The 17,944-nt window shown below is 43.9% G+C and overlaps 1 protein-coding gene across 1 annotated transcript in view; it reads left to right on the forward strand.

Moving 5' to 3' along the window:
- Nucleotides 1-2,924, forward strand: part of LOC140928511 (dipeptidase 1-like) — an 8,626-nt gene extending 5,702 nt beyond the window's left edge. The window contains exons 6-7 of the mRNA XM_073378269.1: nt 1,312-1,388; nt 2,808-2,924. Of these exons, the coding sequence (XP_073234370.1) occupies nt 1,312-1,388; nt 2,808-2,909 (179 nt within the window). The 3' untranslated portion in view covers nt 2,910-2,924. The remainder of the gene's footprint in view (nt 1-1,311; nt 1,389-2,807) is intronic.
- The last annotated feature ends 15,020 nt before the right edge of the window (nt 2,925-17,944 follow it).

Below are 17,944 nucleotides of genomic sequence, written 5' to 3' on the forward strand. Positions count from 1 at the left end.
TATGTACGCGAGGACTTAGAAAGCGAAAGGCTTTAAATTATTTCTTGATGGCTGAAGTAGTCCAACTCGTTTTTTTGTTATATTGAAAAAAAAAAAGGAAACAGCAGTGAAGAAATTCCAACAAAAGATCTTCGATTTAACATTACTGTTTCTCAAAATTAAGCCGCCTTTATTATGTCATTATTTGAACGCCCTCTTCTAATAACTCTTAACGCTCGAACCAAGGCGATCTTTAAAGATCAGAAAAACAACACTGGTGTCATTGATGCCCCGTCCACTCTTATCCGGATATTTTTTAATCCGCAACTTTTTCTATCCGGCGAGTCCCGCATACGAATCCGCAACTTTTTGGATCCGCTCTCCAGAGTGGAAATTTTTGGATACGCTATGAATCCGGAATCGTGTTGACGCTGAACCCGGATATTTTATTGCGGGCGACAAAAGGAGCGCGCCCGCTATACTTGGTCGTCGGAACTCTTTTAACTGTATAGGGAAATTTTTCCCAAGTCTGTCCACATTCTTGGAATTCCCGTGTTGTGCCGACTAATATGCATGGTATGTGGCCGCAAAGGCCCTGGTGTTGAGTTTAAGGTCCCTCTGATGTCACGGTAATCACGTAAATGCACAGGCAAGTGATGCAACAATCATTATTACATTCGATTCGCAAGCACACGTAATTCAGGTACACAAGTACTCTACTACTGTACTGTGCGGGTTTCGCCCGCACTTTCTAGCCAAAGCCAACGGCTACTGCTAGTTTTAGCCAATGACGTCATAAGATCGAGCCCAGTTCTTTACCGTGAAAATTCAAGACCTTGCCCAGCGCAAAAATATCGCTTCTTTTCTTCTTGGACTTCAGTTTCAAGTCTTATAATATGTGTGTAGTAAAACCTAGCTATGATCACTGTACACTTCAATTATGCCAAACGGCATCAGCTCGTCATTTTGAAGCTTCTTTCCATGTCGGACGGACGAATTGGACGCCGTTAACAAGTTAAACGAGCGAAATAGTGCGTGATATAATAATAAAATAATAATAATAATAAAATATTTTTATAGCGCTTATACTTTTCAGTGCTCAGTGATGGGCAATTTTGTCAAATGCACAGTTTATATTGAAGAAGATTGGCGATAAAATTTTCGCATGAGTCGAAGATTGATGAACTGAGAGTGAATCCGGATACGTGTGGAACGGCAAATTCGATTTGACTACGGATACGTGTGGACGTGGAAAGAAAAATTTGCAGATTGGAGTGTCGTGTATCTTTTATTGTCTGTCATCTTCTGAAACAATTTTAATGTCTCGTACAGTTATTTTCAGCCATTCGTCTGCCTTTGCTCTTTGTAACAACACAAGAAACGTACCTGATGATGTCTTGAAGAGACTGGTAAGCTGAACACTCGTATATTTAGTATATAATGATATGAAGATCGATTTGTTGTTCGACTTTGCCGGCGTTTGGAAGCTGACAAACATTATACAGTCAAACCTGTTAATACGGACGCTGACGGGACCAAAAGCGAGTGAACTTAGAGAAAATGAGAGGGTTTACTGTCCCCAGGAACGAGAAAAACTGTCCGTAATGACGAAGTGCCCGCATGCATTAAACGGATATCCCTAAAGCGGGGTTCGACCAGTCGTATTAGAAAGCCACTTTAGCAAAGAAACCTTTTCATCCCCTCTCCTAATGCATTTGTTGGTCAGATGAATAAACACAAAAGTTTTTTTAACGCTGGAACATTAGGGGAATGATTAAGAAAATGTAACTAGACGTTCACTTTATTTAGTTTTTTTTTATAAAACGACTTTAATGCCAGCAACCTTAATACTGGTCATTTATCCAATTTGTCGTAAGAGCGTTTTGGGTATTCAAGTACTGGAAAGGGTATGTAAACGAAAATGTTCTAAAATTCATGTTTAAATCAAAAATACAGTCGAACCTCCATTAACCGACACCTCTCGTAAGCGGACACTTCCCATTAGCGGACACGCAAACCGCGGTCCCGGCGATTTCTCCTCTCAAAAACTACATTTTTAACCTCCCGTCAGTGGACACCTCTCATAAGCGGACAAGGACACGTATTTGGGGCCCGCAGGGTCTAAAATAACCTTCCGTAAGCGGCAATGAACAATACATCAAGAAAATTGCTAACGAAATAGGTTCAGTTTTAATTCTTTAATCACACACTCACCTAGATAAAAGCAGTGTCTGAGTCTGAACAGTACAGTGTATACGAAGGTAACGTTCCAATAAGGTTTTTTTGTTACAGTACATCAAAGTTTTCCTTTTTTAACTTTCCTTTGAGCCAGTCGCACGAAAATTTGTCGCCTTGAAATTTAAACTCTCAAGGCAATTCCACACCATATCCTGCTCCTCCTATGTACAGTATAACAGAAAAGCAACATCCAACAACCCTTTGATGGATAATACAGTTACAAGTGGTCTTAAAGCTTTAAAATACTTGTTCTGGTGCATTATATGCTTTCACCCTCCCGTAGGCGGACACCTCCCGTACGCGGACACTTACCCTTCGTCCCGTGGGTGTCCGCTTACGGGAGGTTCGATTGTAGCCAGTCTTCACGATGGCATTTACATGCGCGCAATATTTGGGTCGGTTAGGTAATCAAAATTGGTAATCGCAAGGACAACCAACCTTAGATCATATTTATCATCTAAATTGCATTGTAATTGAAATTATTCGTTTTCTTTCACAGAAAACCCTATGCTAGGTTGTTGCGATGCAAATTTTCTCTTACTAATTCGAAATAGTGGTAAATCATTCCGTTTATACTGATTTCTTTCTAGCCAAGCAATGGTGCCGTTGTTATGGTGAATTTTTACAATGATTATCTGACGTGCAGCAAAGAAGCCTCTCTAACTGACGTAGCAGGTAAAAGATCTTTATAGCGGAGATCTCGCACGCGCGGAACGCGCACGGCGGAGCACAATGGATAAGAAAAATGGTAACCTATAGAAACGAGAATCTGGTAATCAAGTGACCGTCCCTACATGTAACCCGATGTCAAATGTCACATTTACTACCAGTACTATGATAAGGCATGGCAGGAGCCCAAGGACATGAAAAATGACAATAGCCTGTCAGTTGCATTTGCCATCCATATTGAAGATGACTTGACAGCTGTTTCTCGACTAAATTTTAATGCCTATACTGACGTGGATACCAGAGAAAGAGCGAGAGCGAGAGATAAGATAACAAAGGAGATAAATTTCGTTGGTAGAGAAACATAAAAATTTTTGTACCGGTGGTGAGAAAATGAGAAATGCTAGCGACCACCGATTTGAAAATGAGCGGCAGTGAAAAAAAAAAGGCGAACAGGAGCACATGCGACACTTCCTCCATAAAACCTGCACCAGGAAGATTCACGTTGAAGTCGTGCAAAACAACTGCAAAGAAATGTACAACAAAGTGTGCTGCACGTGCTAAGTTCTTTTTTGCCAATAGAGCTTATTCAGCTACTAAGAGTGGTTGAGTAAACTATAAGTATATTGACGAGAGCTTCGCCTGGCTAAATCTACACATTTATATATCTACCTGGAGTTTTGAAAACCGGGTTGCCTGAAATCTTAAGTCAAGTCCAGCACATTGCAGGCAATCTTTTAAAACTTAATTTGCTTAAAGCCCTGATACTTTTAGTGTAAAAATAACAATCTCGCTCTTCAGGACTAACCACCCTCACCTCTTAACCATGGGCTTCAAATAACTTCCTGCAAGTGACAGAAATCAGTGCAAATTCCAGAAAATTTGCACGAGGGGGGCAACAGTCCGTCCCGTAGGGACGGGCTGTTGCCCCCGTTGGCCCAGATAATATTTTTTGAGGGGGGCTTCCGTCAAACTAAGTGTCATGTTGTTGCACAGACACAGGGCTATCATCTGGTATGCATTTGGGGTAGCCTGGTTAAATTCCAGGGGGGTGGGGTTGTTGTAAAGACTATGCTTTGTGCTAGAGTGCAGATTCGCTGGGTTTTTGTAGCTGGGCTTACCCCTGTCTTTCAAAGCTCAATGTCTCCCTCAAATTAAGGGGGGGTTGTGTCTGGCTGGGTGTCATGTTGTTGCACAGACACAGGGCTATCATCTGGTATGCATTTGGGGTAGCCTGGTTAAATTCCAGGGGGGTGGGGTTGTTGTAAAGACTATGCTTTGTGCTAGAGTGCAGATTCGCTGGGTTTTTGTAGCTGGGCTTACCCCTGTCTTTCAAAGCTCAATGTCTCCCTCAAATTAAGGGGGGGTTGTGTCTGGCTGGGTGTCATGTTGTTGCACAGACACAGGGCTATCATCTGGTATGCATTTGGGGTAGCCTGGTTAAGTTCCAGGGGGGTGGGGTTGTTGTAAAGACTATGCTTTGTGCTAGAGTGCAGATTCGCTGGGTTTTTGTAGCTGGGCTTACCCCTGTCTTTCAAAGCTCAATGTCTCCCTCAAATTAAGGGGGAGTTGTGTCTGGCTGGGTGTCATGTTGTTGCACAGACACAGGGCTATCATCTGGTATGCATTTGGGGTAGCCTGGTTAAGTTCCAGGGGGGTGGGGTTGTTGTAAAGACTATGCTTTGTGCTAGAGTGCAGATTCGCTGGGTTTTTGTAGCTGGGCTTACCCCTGTCTTTCAAAGCTCAATGTCTCCCTCAAATTAAGGGGGGGTTGTGTCTGGCTGGGTGTCATGTTGTTGCACAGACACAGGGCTATCATCTGGTATGCATTTGGGGTAGCCTGGTTAAGTTCCAGGGGGGTGGGGTTGTTGTAAAGACTATGCTTTGTGCTAGAGTGCAGATTCGCTGGGTTTTTGTAGCTGGGCTTACCCCTGTCTTTCAAAGCTCAATGTCTCCCTCAAATTAAGGGGGGGTTGTGTCTGGCTGGGTGTCATGTTGTTGCACAGACACAGGGCTATCATCTGGTATGCATTTGGGGTAGCCTGGTTAAATTCCAGGGGGGTGGGGTTGTTGTAAAGACTATGCTTTGTGCTAGAGTGCAGATTCGCTGGGTTTTTGTAGCTGGGCTTACCCCTGTCTTTCAAAGCTCAATGTCTCCCTCAAATTAAGGGGGGGTTGTGTCTGGCTGGGTGTCATGTTGTTGCACAGACACAGGGCTATCATCTGGTATGCATTTGGGGTAGCCTGGTTAAATTCCAGGGGGGTGGGGTTGTTGTAAAGACTATGCTTTGTGCTAGAGTGCAGATTCGCTGGGTTTTTGTAGCTGGGCTTACCCCTGTCTTTCAAAGCTCAATGTCTCCCTCAAATTAAGGGGGGGTTGTGTCTGGCTGGGTGTCATGTTGTTGCACAGACACAGGGCTATCATCTGGTATGCATTTGGGGTAGCCTGGTTAAATTCCAGGGGGGTGGGGTTGTTGTAAAGACTATGCTTTGTGCTAGAGTGCAGATTCGCTGGGTTTTTGTAGCTGGGCTTACCCCTGTCTTTCAAAGCTCAATGTCTCCCTCAAATTAAGGGGGGGTTGTGTCTGGCTGGGTGTCATGTTGTTGCACAGACACAGGGCTATCATCTGGTATGCATTTGGGGTAGCCTGGTTAAATTCCAGGGGGGTGGGGTTGTTGTGAAGACTATGCTTTGTGCTAGAGGGCGGATTCGCTGAGTTTTTGTACCGGGGCTACCCCTGTCTTTCAAAGGTCAATGTCTCACTCAAATTAAGGGTGGGTTGTGTCTGGCTGGGTGCCATGTTGTTGCACAGACACGGGGCTATCGTCTGGTATGCATTTGGGGTAGCCTGGTTAAATTCCAGGGAAGTGGGGTTGTTGTAAAGTTTGATGTGTTTTTGCACTCTTATGCAGTTTGTTTGTGCTGTTTGCATGCAAGCAATGACCCACCCTGTTGATAATGTTCCTAGTCAGCAAGCAGTTGAACTGCTGGTTTTAGGACTTGGTATTGTTGAGCAGTGTTGGCTTAGATTGTTTCAGTGGGAGACCAGCTTCAATTAAAAATGGGGTGAACTGGGGAATTGGCTTTGCAATCGGTGACACCGACACTAAAAATTGCTTCTTAAAATGCCTTATTTTCCAGATTAATGAGGAAAACTTCACTTTTGTTACTTTCAAGACAGATGATTCTATCAAATGGAAGCTCATGTATTCAATAATTTCTTTTTGAGGTGAGATTTTACTTTTCAAGTAACAAGGGCCATCAAATTAACAATCAGTGTGAGAGACTGACATTTTTTAGTAGCCCGGTTTTCAAAAAACCAGGTATATATCTCCAGGGATTCACCATCCAAATACCTCTTTCACTGTAAAAAATAAAAATGTTAGTAGGAATTGACAGTTAAGATGCAGAAAGGTCAATAATTGGAGATAATCTCCAGGGATTCACCATCCAAATACCTCTTTCACTGTAAAAAATAAAAATGTTAGTAGGAATTGACAGTTAAGATGCAGAAAGGTCAATAATTGGAGATATTATCTCCAGGGATTCACCATCCAAATACCTCTTTCACTGTAAAAAATAAAAATGTTAGTAGGAATTGACAGTTAAGATGCAGAAAGGTCAATAATTGGAGATCTCCAGGGATTCACCATCCAAATACCTCTTTCACTGTAAAAAATAAAAATGTTAGTAGGAATTGACAGTTAAGATGCAGAAAGGTCAATAATTGGAGATATCTACCTGGAGTTTTGAAAACCGGGTTGCCTGAAATCTTAAGTCAAGTCCAGCACATTGCAGGCAATCTTTTAAAACTTAATTTGCTTAAAGCCCTGATACTTTTAGTGTAAAAATAACAATCTCGCTCTTCAGGACTAACCACCCTCACCTCTTAACCATGGGCTTCAAATAACTTCCTGCAAGTGACAGAAATCAGTGCAAATTCCAGAAAATTTGCACGAGGGGGGCAACAGTCCGTCCCGTAGGGACGGGCTGTTGCCCCCGTTGGCCCAGATAATATTTTTTGAGGGGGGCTTCCGTCAAACTAAGTGTCATGTTGTTGCACAGACACAGGGCTATCATCTGGTATGCATTTGGGGTAGCCTGGTTAAATTCCAGGGGGGTGGGGTTGTTGTAAAGACTATGCTTTGTGCTAGAGGGCGGATTCGCTGAGTTTTTGTACCGGGGCTACCCGTGTCTTTCAAAGGTCAATGTCTCACTCAAATTAAGGGTGGGTTGTGTCTGGCTGGGTGCCATGTTGTTGCACAGACACGGGGCTATCGTCTGGTATGCATTTGGGGTAGCCTGGTTAAATTCCAGGGAAGTGGGGTTGTTGTAAAGTTTGATGTGTTTTTGCACTCTTATGCAGTTTGTTTGTGCTGTTTGCATGCAAGCAATGACCCACCCTGTTGATAATGTTCCTAGTCAGCAAGCAGTTGAACTGCTGGTTTTAGGACTTGGTATTGTTGAGCAGTGTTGGCTTAGATTGTTTCAGTGGGAGACCAGCTTCAATTAAAAATGGGGTGAACTGGGGAATTGGCTTTGCAATCGGTGACACCGACACTAAAAATTGCTTCTTAAAATGCCTTATTTTCCAGATTAATGAGGAAAACTTCACTTTTGTTACTTTCAAGACAGATGATTCTATCAAATGGAAGCTCATGTATTCAATAATTTCTTTTTGAGGTGAGATTTTACTTTTCAAGTAACAAGGGCCATCAAATTAACAATCAGTGTGAGAGACTGACATTTTTTAGTAGCCCGGTTTTCAAAAAACCAGGTATATATCTCCAGGGATTCACCATCCAAATACCTCTTTCACTGTAAAAAATAAAAATGTTAGTAGGAATTGACAGTTAAGATGCAGAAAGGTCAATAATTGGAGATATCTACCTGGAGTTTTGAAAACCGGGTTGCCTGAAATCTTAAGTCAAGTCCAGCACATTGCAGGCAATCTTTTAAAACTTAATTTGCTTAAAGCCCTGATACTTTTAGTGTAAAAATAACAATCTCGCTCTTCAGGACTAACCACCCTCACCTCTTAACCATGGGCTTCAAATAACTTCCTGCAAGTGACAGAAATCAGTGCAAATTCCAGAAAATTTGCACGAGGGGGGCAACAGTCCGTCCCGTAGGGACGGGCTGTTGCCCCCGTTGGCCCAGATAATATTTTTTGAGGGGGGCTTCCGTCAAACTAAGTGTCATGTTGTTGCACAGACACAGGGCTATCATCTGGTATGCATTTGGGGTAGCCTGGTTAAATTCCAGGGGGGTGGGGTTGTTGTAAAGACTATGCTTTGTGCTAGAGTGCAGATTCGCTGGGTTTTTGTAGCTGGGCTTACCCCTGTCTTTCAAAGCTCAATGTCTCCCTCAAATTAAGGGGGGGTTGTGTCTGGCTGGGTGTCATGTTGTTGCACAGACACAGGGCTATCATCTGGTATCCATTTGGGGTAGCCTGGTTAAATTCCAGGGGGGTGGGGTTGTTGTAAAGACTATGCTTTGTGCTAGAGTGCAGATTCGCTGGGTTTTTGTAGCTGGGCTTACCCCTGTCTTTCAAAGCTCAATGTCTCCCTCAAATTAAGGGGGGGTTGTGTCTGGCTGGGTGTCATGTTGTTGCACAGACACAGGGCTATCATCTGGTATGCATTTGGGGTAGCCTGGTTAAATTCCAGGGGGGTGGGGTTGTTGTAAAGACTATGCTTTGTGCTAGAGGGCGGATTCGCTGAGTTTTTGTACCGGGGCTACCCCTGTCTTTCAAAGGTCAATGTCTCACTCAAATTAAGGGTGGGTTGTGTCTGGCTGGGTGCCATGTTGTTGCACAGACACGGGGCTATCGTCTGGTATGCATTTGGGGTAGCCTGGTTAAATTCCAGGGAAGTGGGGTTGTTGTAAAGTTTGATGTGTTTTTGCACTCTTATGCAGTTTGTTTGTGCTGTTTGCATGCAAGCAATGACCCACCCTGTTGATAATGTTCCTAGTCAGCAAGCAGTTGAACTGCTGGTTTTAGGACTTGGTATTGTTGAGCAGTGTTGGCTTAGATTGTTTCAGTGGGAGACCAGCTTCAATTAAAAATGGGGTGAACTGGGGAATTGGCTTTGCAATCGGTGACACCGACACTAAAAATTGCTTCTTAAAATGCCTTATTTTCCAGATTAATGAGGAAAACTTCACTTTTGTTACTTTCAAGACAGATGATTCTATCAAATGGAAGCTCATGTATTCAATAATTTCTTTTTGAGGTGAGATTTTACTTTTCAAGTAACAAGGGCCATCAAATTAACAATCAGTGTGAGAGACTGACATTTTTTAGTAGCCCGGTTTTCAAAAAACCAGGTATATATCTCCAGGGATTCACCATCCAAATACCTCTTTCACTGTAAAAAATAAAAATGTTAGTAGGAATTGACAGTTAAGATGCAGAAAGGTCAATAATTGGAGATAATATCTCCAGGGATTCACCATCCAAATACCTCTTTCACTGTAAAAAATAAAAATGTTAGTAGGAATTGACAGTTAAGATGCAGAAAGGTCAATAATTGGAGATATCTACCTGTAGTTTTGAAAACCGGGTTGCCTGAAATCTTAAGTCAAGTCCAGCACATTGCAGGCAATCTTTTAAAACTTAATTTGCTTAAAGCCCTGATACTTTTAGTGTAAAAATAACAATCTCGCTCTTCAGGACTAACCACCCTCACCTCTTAACCATGGGCTTCAAATAACTTCCTGGAAGTGACAGAAATCAGTGCAAATTCCAGAAAATTTGCACGAGGGGGGCAACAGTCCGTCCCGTAGGGACGGGCTGTTGCCCCCGTTGGCCCAGATAATATTTTTTGAGGGGGGCTTCCGTCAAACTAAGTGTCATGTTGTTGCACAGACACAGGGCTATCATCTGGTATGCATTTGGGGTAGCCTGGTTAAATTCCAGGGGGGTGGGGTTGTTGTAAAGACTATGCTTTGTGCTAGAGTGCAGATTCGCTGGGTTTTTGTAGCTGGGCTTACCCCTGTCTTTCAAAGCTCAATGTCTCCCTCAAATTAAGGGGGGGTTGTGTCTGGCTGGGTGTCATGTTGTTGCACAGACACAGGGCTATCATCTGGTATGCATTTGGGGTAGCCTGGTTAAATTCCAGGGGGGTGGGGTTGTTGTAAAGACTATGCTTTGTGCTAGAGTGCAGATTCGCTGGGTTTTTGTAGCTGGGCTTACCCCTGTCTTTCAAAGCTCAATGTCTCCCTCAAATTAAGGGGGGGTTGTGTCTGGCTGGGTGTCATGTTGTTGCACAGACACAGGGCTATCATCTGGTATGCATTTGGGGTAGCCTGGTTAAATTCCAGGGGGGTGGGGTTGTTGTAAAGACTATGCTTTGTGCTAGAGGGCGGATTCGCTGAGTTTTTGTACCGGGGCTACCCCTGTCTTTCAAAGGTCAATGTCTCACTCAAATTAAGGGTGGGTTGTGTCTGGCTGGGTGCCATGTTGTTGCACAGACACGGGGCTATCGTCTGGTATGCATTTGGGGTAGCCTGGTTAAATTCCAGGGAAGTGGGGTTGTTGTAAAGTTTGATGTGTTTTTGCACTCTTATGCAGTTTGTTTGTGCTGTTTGCATGCAAGCAATGACCCACCCTGTTGATAATGTTCCTAGTCAGCAAGCAGTTGAACTGCTGGTTTTAGGACTTGGTATTGTTGAGCAGTGTTGGCTTAGATTGTTTCAGTGGGAGACCAGCTTCAATTAAAAATGGGGTGAACTGGGGAATTGGCTTTGCAATCGGTGACACCGACACTAAAAATTGCTTCTTAAAATGCCTTATTTTCCAGATTAATGAGGAAAACTTCACTTTTGTTACTTTCAAGACAGATGATTCTATCAAATGGAAGCTCCTGTATTCAATAATTTCTTTTTGAGGTGAGATTTTACTTTTCAAGTAACAAGGGCCATCAAATTAACAATCAGTGTGAGAGACTGACATTTTTTAGTAGCCCGGTTTTCAAAAAACCAGGTATATATCTCCAGGGATTCACCATCCAAATACCTCTTTCACTGTAAAAAATAAAAATGTTAGTAGGAATTGACAGTTAAGATGCAGAAAGGTCAATAATTGGAGATATCTACCTGGAGTTTTGAAAACCGGGTTGCCTGAAATCTTAAGTCAAGTCCAGCACATTGCAGGCAATCTTTTAAAACTTAATTTGCTTAAAGCCCTGATACTTTTAGTGTAAAAATAACAATCTCGCTCTTCAGGACTAACCACCCTCACCTCTTAACCATGGGCTTCAAATAACTTCCTGCAAGTGACAGAAATCAGTGCAAATTCCAGAAAATTTGCACGAGGGGGGCAACAGTCCGTCCCGTAGGGACGGGCTGTTGCCCCCGTTGGCCCAGATAATATTTTTTGAGGGGGGCTTCCGTCAAACTAAGTGTCATGTTGTTGCACAGACACAGGGCTATCATCTGGTATGCATTTGGGGTAGCCTGGTTAAATTCCAGGGGGGTGGGGTTGTTGTAAAGACTATGCTTTGTGCTAGAGTGCAGATTCGCTGGGTTTTTGTAGCTGGGCTTACCCCTGTCTTTCAAAGCTCAATGTCTCCCTCAAATTAAGGGGGGGTTGTGTCTGGCTGGGTGTCATGTTGTTGCACAGACACAGGGCTATCATCTGGTATGCATTTGGGGTAGCCTGGTTAAATTCCAGGGGGGTGGGGTTGTTGTAAAGACTATGCTTTGTGCTAGAGTGCAGATTCGCTGGGTTTTTGTAGCTGGGCTTACCCCTGTCTTTCAAAGCTCAATGTCTCCCTCAAATTAAGGGGGGGTTGTGTCTGGCTGGGTGTCATGTTGTTGCACAGACACAGGGCTATCATCTGGTATGCATTTGGGGTAGCCTGGTTAAATTCCAGGGGGGTGGGGTTGTTGTAAAGACTATGCTTTGTGCTAGAGGGCGGATTCGCTGAGTTTTTGTACCGGGGCTACCCCTGTCTTTCAAAGGTCAATGTCTCACTCAAATTAAGGGTGGGTTGTGTCTGGCTGGGTGCCATGTTGTTGCACAGACACGGGGCTATCGTCTGGTATGCATTTGGGGTAGCCTGGTTAAATTCCAGGGAAGTGGGGTTGTTGTAAAGTTTGATGTGTTTTTGCACTCTTATGCAGTTTGTTTGTGCTGTTTGCATGCAAGCAATGACCCACCCTGTTGATAATGTTCCTAGTCAGCAAGCAGTTGAACTGCTGGTTTTAGGACTTGGTATTGTTGAGCAGTGTTGGCTTAGATTGTTTCAGTGGGAGACCAGCTTCAATTAAAAATGGGGTGAACTGGGGAATTGGCTTTGCAATCGGTGACACCGACACTAAAAATTGCTTCTTAAAATGCCTTATTTTCCAGATTAATGAGGAAAACTTCACTTTTGTTACTTTCAAGACAGATGATTCTATCAAATGGAAGCTCCTGTATTCAATAATTTCTTTTTGAGGTGAGATTTTACTTTTCAAGTAACAAGGGCCATCAAATTAACAATCAGTGTGAGAGACTGACATTTTTTAGTAGCCCGGTTTTCAAAAAACCAGGTATATATCTCCAGGGATTCACCATCCAAATACCTCTTTCACTGTAAAAAATAAAAATGTTAGTAGGAATTGACAGTTAAGATGCAGAAAGGTCAATAATTGGAGATATCTACCTGGAGTTTTGAAAACCGGGTTGCCTGAAATCTTAAGTCAAGTCCAGCACATTGCAGGCAATCTTTTAAAACTTAATTTGCTTAAAGCCCTGATACTTTTAGTGTAAAAATAACAATCTCGCTCTTCAGGACTAACCACCCTCACCTCTTAACCATGGGCTTCAAATAACTTCCTGGAAGTGACAGAAATCAGTGCAAATTCCAGAAAATTTGCACGAGGGGGGCAACAGTCCGTCCCGTAGGGACGGGCTGTTGCCCCCGTTGGCCCAGATAATATTTTTTGAGGGGGGCTTCCGTCAAACTAAGTGTCATGTTGTTGCACAGACACAGGGCTATCATCTGGTATGCATTTGGGGTAGCCTGGTTAAATTCCAGGGGGGTGGGGTTGTTGTAAAGACTATGCTTTGTGCTAGAGTGCAGATTCGCTGGGTTTTTGTAGCTGGGCTTACCCCTGTCTTTCAAAGCTCAATGTCTCCCTCAAATTAAGGGGGGGTTGTGTCTGGCTGGGTGTCATGTTGTTGCACAGACACAGGGCTATCATCTGGTATGCATTTGGGGTAGCCTGGTTAAATTCCAGGGGGGTGGGGTTGTTGTAAAGACTATGCTTTGTGCTAGAGTGCAGATTCGCTGGGTTTTTGTAGCTGGGCTTACCCCTGTCTTTCAAAGCTCAATGTCTCCCTCAAATTAAGGGGGAGTTGTGTCTGGCTGGGTGTCATGTTGTTGCACAGACACAGGGCTATCATCTGGTATGCATTTGGGGTAGCCTGGTTAAGTTCCAGGGGGGTGGGGTTGTTGTAAAGACTATGCTTTGTGCTAGAGTGCAGATTCGCTGGGTTTTTGTAGCTGGGCTTACCCCTGTCTTTCAAAGCTCAATGTCTCCCTCAAATTAAGGGGGGGTTGTGTCTGGCTGGGTGTCATGTTGTTGCACAGACACAGGGCTATCATCTGGTATGCATTTGGGGTAGCCTGGTTAAATTCCAGGGGGGTGGGGTTGTTGTAAAGACTATGCTTTGTGCTAGAGTGCAGATTCGCTGGGTTTTTGTAGCTGGGCTTACCCCTGTCTTTCAAAGCTCAATGTCTCCCTCAAATTAAGGGGGGGTTGTGTCTGGCTGGGTGTCATGTTGTTGCACAGACACAGGGCTATCATCTGGTATGCATTTGGGGTAGCCTGGTTAAATTCCAGGGGGGTGGGGTTGTTGTAAAGACTATGCTTTGTGCTAGAGTGCAGATTCGCTGGGTTTTTGTAGCTGGGCTTACCCCTGTCTTTCAAAGCTCAATGTCTCCCTCAAATTAAGGGGGGGTTGTGTCTGGCTGGGTGTCATGTTGTTGCACAGACACAGGGCTATCATCTGGTATGCATTTGGGGTAGCCTGGTTAAATTCCAGGGGGGTGGGGTTGTTGTAAAGACTATGCTTTGTGCTAGAGTGCAGATTCGCTGGGTTTTTGTAGCTGGGCTTACCCCTGTCTTTCAAAGCTCAATGTCTCCCTCAAATTAAGGGGGGGTTGTGTCTGGCTGGGTGTCATGTTGTTGCACAGACACAGGGCTATCATCTGGTATGCATTTGGGGTAGCCTGGTTAAATTCCAGGGGGGTGGGGTTGTTGTGAAGACTATGCTTTGTGCTAGAGGGCGGATTCGCTGAGTTTTTGTACCGGGGCTACCCCTGTCTTTCAAAGGTCAATGTCTCACTCAAATTAAGGGTGGGTTGTGTCTGGCTGGGTGCCATGTTGTTGCACAGACACGGGGCTATCGTCTGGTATGCATTTGGGGTAGCCTGGTTAAATTCCAGGGAAGTGGGGTTGTTGTAAAGTTTGATGTGTTTTTGCACTCTTATGCAGTTTGTTTGTGCTGTTTGCATGCAAGCAATGACCCACCCTGTTGATAATGTTCCTAGTCAGCAAGCAGTTGAACTGCTGGTTTTAGGACTTGGTATTGTTGAGCAGTGTTGGCTTAGATTGTTTCAGTGGGAGACCAGCTTCAATTAAAAATGGGGTGAACTGGGGAATTGGCTTTGCAATCGGTGACACCGACACTAAAAATTGCTTCTTAAAATGCCTTATTTTCCAGATTAATGAGGAAAACTTCACTTTTGTTACTTTCAAGACAGATGATTCTATCAAATGGAAGCTCATGTATTCAATAATTTCTTTTTGAGGTGAGATTTTACTTTTCAAGTAACAAGGGCCATCAAATTAACAATCAGTGTGAGAGACTGACATTTTTTAGTAGCCCGGTTTTCAAAAAACCAGGTATATATCTCCAGGGATTCACCATCCAAATACCTCTTTCACTGTAAAAAATAAAAATGTTAGTAGGAATTGACAGTTAAGATGCAGAAAGGTCAATAATTGGAGATAATTATCTCCAGGGATTCACCATCCAAATACCTCTTTCACTGTAAAAAATAAAAATGTTAGTAGGAATTGACAGTTAAGATGCAGAAAGGTCAATAATTGGAGATAATCTCCAGGGATTCACCATCCAAATACCTCTTTCACTGTAAAAAATAAAAATGTTAGTAGGAATTGACAGTTAAGATGCAGAAAGGTCAATAATTGGAGATATCTACCTGGAGTTTTGAAAACCGGGTTGCCTGAAATCTTAAGTCAAGTCCAGCACATTGCAGGCAATCTTTTAAAACTTAATTTGCTTAAAGCCCTGATACTTTTAGTGTAAAAATAACAATCTCGCTCTTCAGGACTAACCACCCTCACCTCTTAACCATGGGCTTCAAATAACTTCCTGCAAGTGACAGAAATCAGTGCAAATTCCAGAAAATTTGCACGAGGGGGGCAACAGTCCGTCCCGTAGGGACGGGCTGTTGCCCCCGTTGGCCCAGATAATATTTTTTGAGGGGGGCTTCCGTCAAACTAAGTGTCATGTTGTTGCACAGACACAGGGCTATCATCTGGTATGCATTTGGGGTAGCCTGGTTAAATTCCAGGGGGGTGGGGTTGTTGTAAAGACTATGCTTTGTGCTAGAGTGCAGATTCGCTGGGTTTTTGTAGCTGGGCTTACCCCTGTCTTTCAAAGCTCAATGTCTCCCTCAAATTAAGGGGGGGTTGTGTCTGGCTGGGTGTCATGTTGTTGCACAGACACAGGGCTATCATCTGGTATGCATTTGGGGTAGCCTGGTTAAATTCCAGGGGGGTGGGGTTGTTGTAAAGACTATGCTTTGTGCTAGAGTGCAGATTCGCTGGGTTTTTGTAGCTGGGCTTACCCCTGTCTTTCAAAGCTCAATGTCTCCCTCAAATTAAGGGGGGGTTGTGTCTGGCTGGGTGTCATGTTGTTGCACAGACACAGGGCTATCATCTGGTATGCATTTGGGGTAGCCTGGTTAAGTTCCAGGGGGGTGGGGTTGTTGTAAAGACTATGCTTTGTGCTAGAGTGCAGATTCGCTGGGTTTTTGTAGCTGGGCTTACCCCTGTCTTTCAAAGCTCAATGTCTCCCTCAAATTAAGGGGGAGTTGTGTCTGGCTGGGTGTCATGTTGTTGCACAGACACAGGGCTATCATCTGGTATGCATTTGGGGTAGCCTGGTTAAGTTCCAGGGGGGTGGGGTTGTTGTAAAGACTATGCTTTGTGCTAGAGTGCAGATTCGCTGGGTTTTTGTAGCTGGGCTTACCCCTGTCTTTCAAAGCTCAATGTCTCCCTCAAATTAAGGGGGGGTTGTGTCTGGCTGGGTGTCATGTTGCTGCACAGACACAGGGCTATCATCTGGTATGCATTTGGGGTAGCCTGGTTAAATTCCAGGGGGGTGGGGTTGTTGTAAAGACTATGCTTTGTGCTAGAGTGCAGATTCGCTGGGTTTTTGTAGCTGGGCTTACCCCTGTCTTTCAAAGCTCAATGTCTCCCTCAAATTAAGGGGGGGTTGTGTCTGGCTGGGTGTCATGTTGTTGCACAGACACAGGGCTATCATCTGGTATGCATTTGGGGTAGCCTGGTTAAATTCCAGGGGGGTGGGGTTGTTGTAAAGACTATGCTTTGTGCTAGAGTGCAGATTCGCTGGGTTTTTGTAGCTGGGCTTACCCCTGTCTTTCAAAGCTCAATGTCTCCCTCAAATTAAGGGGGGGTTGTGTCTGGCTGGGTGTCATGTTGTTGCACAGACACAGGGCTATCATCTGGTATGCATTTGGGGTAGCCTGGTTAAATTCCAGGGGGGTGGGGTTGTTGTAAAGACTATGCTTTGTGCTAGAGTGCAGATTCGCTGGGTTTTTGTAGCTGGGCTTACCCCTGTCTTTCAAAGCTCAATGTCTCCCTCAAATTAAGGGGGGGTTGTGTCTGGCTGGGTGTCATGTTGTTGCACAGACACAGGGCTATCATCTGGTATGCATTTGGGGTAGCCTGGTTAAATTCCAGGGGGGTGGGGTTGTTGTAAAGACTATGCTTTGTGCTAGAGGGCGGATTCGCTGAGTTTTTGTACCGGGGCTACCCCTGTCTTTCAAAGGTCAATGTCTCACTCAAATTAAGGGTGGGTTGTGTCTGGCTGGGTGCCATGTTGTTGCACAGACACGGGGCTATCGTCTGGTATGCATTTGGGGTAGCCTGGTTAAATTCCAGGGAAGTGGGGTTGTTGTAAAGTTTGATGTGTTTTTGCACTCTTATGCAGTTTGTTTGTGCTGTTTGCATGCAAGCAATGACCCACCCTGTTGATAATGTTCCTAGTCAGCAAGCAGTTGAACTGCTGGTTTTAGGACTTGGTATTGTTGAGCAGTGTTGGCTTAGATTGTTTCAGTGGGAGACCAGCTTCAATTAAAAATGGGGTGAACTGGGGAATTGGCTTTGCAATCGGTGACACCGACACTAAAAATTGCTTCTTAAAATGCCTTATTTTCCAGATTAATGAGGAAAACTTCACTTTTGTTACTTTCAAGACAGATGATTCTATCAAATGGAAGCTCATGTATTTAATAATTTCTTTTTGAGGTGAGATTTTACTTTTCAAGTAACAAGGGCCATCAAATTAACAATCAGTGTGAGAGACTGACATTTTTTAGTAGCCCGGTTTTCAAAAAACCAGGTATATATCTCCAGGGATTCACCATCCAAATACCTCTTTCACTGTAAAAAATAAAAATGTTAGTAGGAATTGACAGTTAAGATGCAGAAAGGTCAATAATTGGAGATATCTACCTGGAGTTTTGAAAACCGGGTTGCCTGAAATCTTAAGTCAAGTCCAGCACATTGCAGGCAATCTTTTAAAACTTAATTTGCTTAAAGCCCTGATACTTTTAGTGTAAAAATAACAATCTCGCTCTTCAGGACTAACCACCCTCACCTCTTAACCATGGGCTTCAAATAACTTCCTGCAAGTGACAGAAATCAGTGCAAATTCCAGAAAATTTGCACGAGGGGGGCAACAGTCCGTCCCGTAGGGACGGGCTGTTGCCCCCGTTGGCCCAGATAATA

This window comes from Porites lutea, chromosome 2 (assembly GCF_958299795.1).
Source record: "Porites lutea chromosome 2, jaPorLute2.1, whole genome shotgun sequence".
In the NCBI taxonomy this organism is placed as follows: Eukaryota; Metazoa; Cnidaria; class Anthozoa; order Scleractinia; family Poritidae; genus Porites; species Porites lutea.